The sequence below is a fragment of the Argiope bruennichi genome, chromosome 2, assembly GCF_947563725.1.
Source record: "Argiope bruennichi chromosome 2, qqArgBrue1.1, whole genome shotgun sequence".
NCBI lineage: Eukaryota > Metazoa > Arthropoda > Arachnida > Araneae > Araneidae > Argiope > Argiope bruennichi.
In genome coordinates this window covers 3,700,457-3,706,302 of record NC_079152.1, presented here as the reverse complement: position 1 = coordinate 3,706,302, position 5,846 = coordinate 3,700,457, and the positions used below count along the sequence as shown (strand labels likewise).

The window sequence follows — 5,846 nt, the reverse complement described above, 5'->3', positions numbered from 1 at the left end:
TCATTCTTTAATGCTTTTTTTAAAATTTTCAGGATATTGTAATATTTTGTTAAAACTATCATTATCCATATTTCCTCTAATTGCATTGTGTTCGACACATTCTGTTGTGTAGTGCTGAACCATGCCTATTTCCTCACATATACATGCACTGTCTTGCATCCTTCCGAATCTGTAAAAGTATTCAGGAAACATTCTATGTTTTGCGATATATTCCTTTTCAAAATGTTTGGCTCAGGTATGAATGCATATGTTATGCGTCCTTTGCAGGACATTATCCATCTATCCTGTCACTGAACAGCCAACTCGCTTCTAATTTCCTTCTTCAACGTTTGGACTGTTTGTGGGACTACGGTATCTATTTATCTTTCTGTGCAGCATTTTTTGCACATTCATCTGTTCTTTCGTTTCCGCATATTCCAATGTGAGCCTTAATCCAATCCATTTGATCTCTTTAGAGTTCCTTAAGTTTTCTTTAACTTTCCAAATTTCTTCATTTTTGGTATGCGTGGATTGCATAGTCTGAAGGGATACAATCCACGTACCTGACATAGATTCTAAGAATATGGACCATCTATGACGATTCTCCAGCCCCTTACAATAATCAACTGCCTTTTTTATTGCTATGACTTCGGCTAGGTAATTTGTAGAATGATTAGAAATACGAATCTGTTTTTTTTATCCATTGCAAGTATACTACCATTGCCACACCTACCCTTTTATCATCTTTAGATCTGTTGGTGAATATGCCCATTCTTGGTGGGTTTTTTTTTAAATCTGAAGGCTTATCTGATTCGTCGTGTCGTGTTCTTTCTTATATTAGTCATTTATCAAATATTTAATCAGCTTATCAAATTATTTTATCACCAATTTTTATATTTACATTTTTGACTTTCAAACTGAAACGCGTGTGTCCATGGTCCGAAGAGCCATGCGTAGGATCCCAGATATAACTTGAAGTATTTCCATTGATATAGTTCTATAAGCTCCTGACATTGCAATTAGAGGCCAGCACTGTATAGATTTCAGGTTGTCCCTGATTTTCTTAACATTTATCATGTTACCAGAGGCAAATTAACGAACGGATCGATTACCCTATTATATAATTTTCTTATCTTTTAAAAGAGGAAATCTAAGTGATGCATTAATCATAGGATTTCAAAAGAAGGGACAGCTGAAGAAACTCTGTGGAATCTCCCTATTTATGCAAAATTCCCAGTTATTTATTTCACTTTTGTATATCCCTTATCTGTCATGAAAGTAATCCTTATTTAAGCAGAATGGGTTACTTGGGAATCTTTTTTCTAAAAAAGCATAGAAGATATTTTCTCTCCAGATAAAGTCGAATTCCCCCTATACATCTAAAGAAATGAGAGTTACCTTCATCTTACTTTTTAATTTTGCTCTCACTTTTCTCCATAAGGAATCATGATCTGTTTCAAATGAGTACCCATTACAAAGTTCATATTGATTTGTGTCAAATATTTTGGTTCCTCTTTAAAAGATGTTGCAACATTTGTGTAATTTATTTATCCAATATATTGGAGATGAGGTTGACTTGTCTGTAAGATCCTAAATTTTCTGAATTCCTATTTGATTTGGAGATGAAAATTATTTTTGAGGTTTTCTATGAATTTGGAAATGATTCTAATTCCAGACACTTGTTGTAAAGCTTCAAAAGTATGTTCGGATTTCCGTGGTTTATTTTGTCTCACATCCCCGTAGTTCTATTATCTAGTTCTGGAGCTTTCGTGTCGGCCATCTTTTCTATTGTTGCTACAGCCTCATTTCTAGTGAAGGAATCGTCCCTCTTTGTCCTTTTATATTCTTTAAATTGTTTTCTTATCATATATTGCCTTTTGTTTTCATTATTAATATCATCAACTTGGAACAAATTAATGAATATCAATTTTATTGTTTCTGATTTGTTTCTTGCCTTAGAACCATCTACTCTTTTGCCGGCGAATAACATTGGTTTTCCTTTTAATTTATCAGACGCAAGTAGTGGTGTATCACTTAGAGGAAAATACAAGTTGAACTAGAAAAATACGAAGCAATTAATTTCTCTAATATTAGACATTCGCTCTAAAATAAATCAGGCTGAAATTCAGTGGGAAAAAAATTTCAAACTCCTTAGTATATATTTTTTCTTTCAATTTAACTTTTAAAAGCAAATTCCTCATTTAAAAAAATTATTAAAAGATTGATACACAGCAGCCAATAATTGCGGGTCCTTCTCCTATAATTTATTCAAAATAATCAATTCAGCAATTAGAAGGATGCCGGAATATGTACGCCATGTCTTCATAACTGCAAAGAAATATTTTTCTATTTGGGAGACTCTGTATGAAATTATGCTTGCTTCGTAAATCGATTACCTAAACGCGTGCTTGTTGTAATTCTGTTGAAAGAGGCAGTTGAGATACTTAGGTTTCTTCATTGTAAAATGCGAATCGAATGTTATCCATCAAATATTTAGCTCTAGGTTTCTCATTTGAGTTATTCAAATATTTATTTCCAATTCGCAAACCTGATACTCGAAAGACCTATGAATCTAAGAAAAATTCCTTGAAGATCGCCTTAATAAATTTGTTCGACACCTAGGCTTTTGTAATCGTTGTAACATGTCTTTCTTTATATTCATTCATTTCTTTTTGGATTAAAAAATATGTAGGAAACAGCTATTCAAGGTTTGTACCAAAATTATGAGCTTTAGAATTATGGATAAAATAATTCTAGCGACAGATGCATCTAAATTAAACAATAAATACGCAACGCCTTTCACAAATATTATGACGGGGAAATAATACCTTAGGATCTATTTTAGTTTATAATAGCAGTTTTACTGATAAGTTCCTTGTAATCAAATATGCCATTAATAAGTTTGTCAATCAACCGAGACAGTACATATTATTGATTGATAGTTTGTTGGCTTTGAAAATCCTACAGTCCTCGCAAATTCCTTCCAGAAATATTGGCACAGGAATTTCAAAAGTCAACAACAAGGTCCTTTCCAATGATTTAATTTGGACTACAGTACAGCGCAGCATCAACGTGAAGAAGATTGCAGATAATATCAATATGAGGCGCATATGTTTCTACACGGATATTTTCAAGCGACTTCTTCCATTACTTCTTCCATTAAGCGGCTCGAAACAGAAACCACGTGGAAGATATCTAAATATTGTGATAATATTGAAGAAATCAATAGTATCAAAAATATTGTTGAATACCGTGCAAAAGAAAATCTGTATCATGCTTTCATCCATTTCAGAACTAAATTCTTTCCAAAGAAAACTAAGCCTATTCAGAATCAATGAACTTTTTCTCTTTTTTTTTCTGTTTCCACACAAGAGTTGGGGCATATTGTGTTTCAGCATATAAAATATGAAAACAACATAGAAAAGGCCACCAGCATAAGGAAATTATTTTGTTGCAGGGCATTCTCATTCAACTGTATTTTTGCCATCTCTATTGAAGCAAAAAAGATAGCAATCATCATCCAGAAATTCGATGTTTTCATTCAATGTTAAATTTGATCGCCGCATTCAAGGTTAATTTTATTTCCTTTCCTGCATATCAATACTCAACTCATCCCTTTTCTTATTTCTTTGAAAAATATCATTTCCGCAAGTGATTTCAAAGATTTATAAAAACAGTGATTTGGACAATCAGAAGAAGCATCTGAAGCGAGCACAAATGTCCAAACGCTTTTAAATAAATCTAGAAAAATCTGAAGATTTACAGGCCGCTTTCAGTGACGAGCTTTTCGCGCACCATACTAAATAGTAAGATTTTATTCATGGAGTTCACTTTGGTGAACTCCATTATCACAACTCCCCTCAGGGGCTCACCTACTATAGGTGGGTACGGGTGTCCCAATCCCGAGGTACCCAGGGATCTTCACTCCCTTTATGTTTCCACTCCCCTACGCCTTCTGCTTTCTGCTTTTTTTTTTCCTTCCCTCGACGGCAAGCGAGGGAGCTCTCCATGAGAAGCTGTCGCCGCTCTGTTTGCTTCTAGCTTCTCATGGACAGCCAATGTCCCACGTGTTGGCCGTGCGTGGCGACCCATTAGAAAGACGGGTGGTGTACTGTGGTCCCCTGTGCATCAATCGGCTGGTACCTAGTCACCTGAGTGGCTAGTCTGCTAGGGATCAAGCAAAGGGGTTACTCCTTGGGCTTGGCGTTAAGGGTGGTCACTGTCCCCGGGGGTAACTCCGAGCGTATAGGTTCCGGCTAGCACCAAGGTAAGCGCCGAGGCTGGGAATGGCCAGAGCCGGTGGCTGCCTTCCCTTGTTGGGCTCCGTGGTGGGCGGTGCCGTCGGGCCCGAATCATCTTTAATATCGTATGGGCTCCTCACGAAAATCTCCCTTCAGTGGGCGACAGAAAACAATTAAATTTATACCTAGTCAGCAAAACTTTGACACATATTTTATAATTAAAAGAGTATCGGAAAAAAATGAATCGTTTAACTCGGTTTCTCCCTTCCTCGTTCAAAAGGCGATATCAGCAACGATCGGTGAAGTTTTATGTATTCGCAAAATGCGTTCTGGAGACTTGCTTGTGGAAGTTGCTTCTAAGAAACAAGCCCAACAAATCATCAAGTTAAAAGCACTAGCAACAATTCCTATCACTGTTCAACCCCATGTGTCTTTAAATTACTCTAAAGGTGTAATTACCTGTGGGGAATTGTTTAACGTACCGCTAGAGGAAATAACACATGAATTACGGAGTCAAGGAGTAACGCATGTACGCCGCATAACTATCCGGCGGGATGGACAACTCCTTGATACCAAGCATCTTATTTTAACTTTTCACTCTCCTAAATTGCCGGAGTTTATCTACGCTGGGTACATTAAATTACCAGTTAGGCACTATATTCCAAATCCACTCAGGTGTTTTCAGTGTCAACGTTTCGGCCACTCGAAAGCTAACTGCCGCGGGACTGTCACATGCGCCCGCTGTGCTGAGAAAGGCCACGAGAGCCAGCAGTGTACCGCACAGGAAAAGTGCGTGAACTGCGATGGCGCACACTCATCCTTTTCGAGAGAATGCAAAAGGTGGGTTCTGGAGAAACAGATCACTGAACTAAAAGTAAAAGAAGGCATTCCGTATCCCGAAGCAAGACGAAAGATCTTAGTTCAAACGCCAACTCAAAGCTTAAGTTATGCCGCAGCTTTGCAAAAACCCTTCTGTACGAACTGTTCGTGTTCAAATTGCGTTAAACATAAAACGCAAATGAAACCCCAAGACAAACCATTAGATTCAGACACTGAACAATCTACAGCTAGTGCTCCTGAAACTTCAAAACCAGAAACAAATAAACAAAAGACTAAATCAAATAAAACTCTGAAATTGAAGCTTGCAAAACGTGGTCTTACAACAAAAGATCTCCCTGTGAAATTGAAAAAATCGGCATCCAAAAACTCCGTTGCTTTAGGGCTAGCGAAGAAGGGAATTGTCCATAAGGATCTGGCGTCCATCTTTGGTGGCGCTAGCCATAGCCCAGATATTAAATTGCATCCTTCAGAGGATGAATCGGAGCTGGAAATGAGTTGCGAAGACCTGGCAACTCCAACAACTGCATCAGTTCATTCCCCTTCAAAAAAAATCAATTAATGGGTACTTTCATCTCTTGGAATTGTCGCGGCATTCGCTCGAAACTTCCTGACATAAAGTCCATTGTTAACAAATTTCATCCTGCTTGCATTGGTGTTCAAGAAACCCTTTTGACACCAAACATTCCCATCAAATTACGCGGATATAGCTGTGTTCGGAAAGATGCAGGCATAGGATCTCATGTTTCTGGAGGTGTCTGCATCTTCACATCAAACCTTTATCCGAGC

At 37.4% G+C, this 5,846-nt stretch overlaps 1 protein-coding gene across 1 annotated transcript; it reads left to right on the top strand.

Moving 5' to 3' along the window:
- The first annotated feature begins 4,542 nt into the window (after positions 1-4,542).
- On the top strand, positions 4,543-5,619 carry LOC129958522 (uncharacterized). The gene has a single exon (XM_056071056.1). The coding sequence runs from the start codon at positions 4,543-4,545 to the stop codon at positions 5,617-5,619; it is 1,077 nt and encodes a 358-aa protein (XP_055927031.1).
- Positions 5,620-5,846: the final 227 nt, after the last annotated feature.

Bases quoted from the DNA above. Each gene is read 5' to 3' on its own strand.
- LOC129958522 (XM_056071056.1), top strand. From the start codon at position 4,543: ATGCGTTCTGGAGACTTGCTTGTGGAAGTTGCTTCTAAGAAACAAGCC.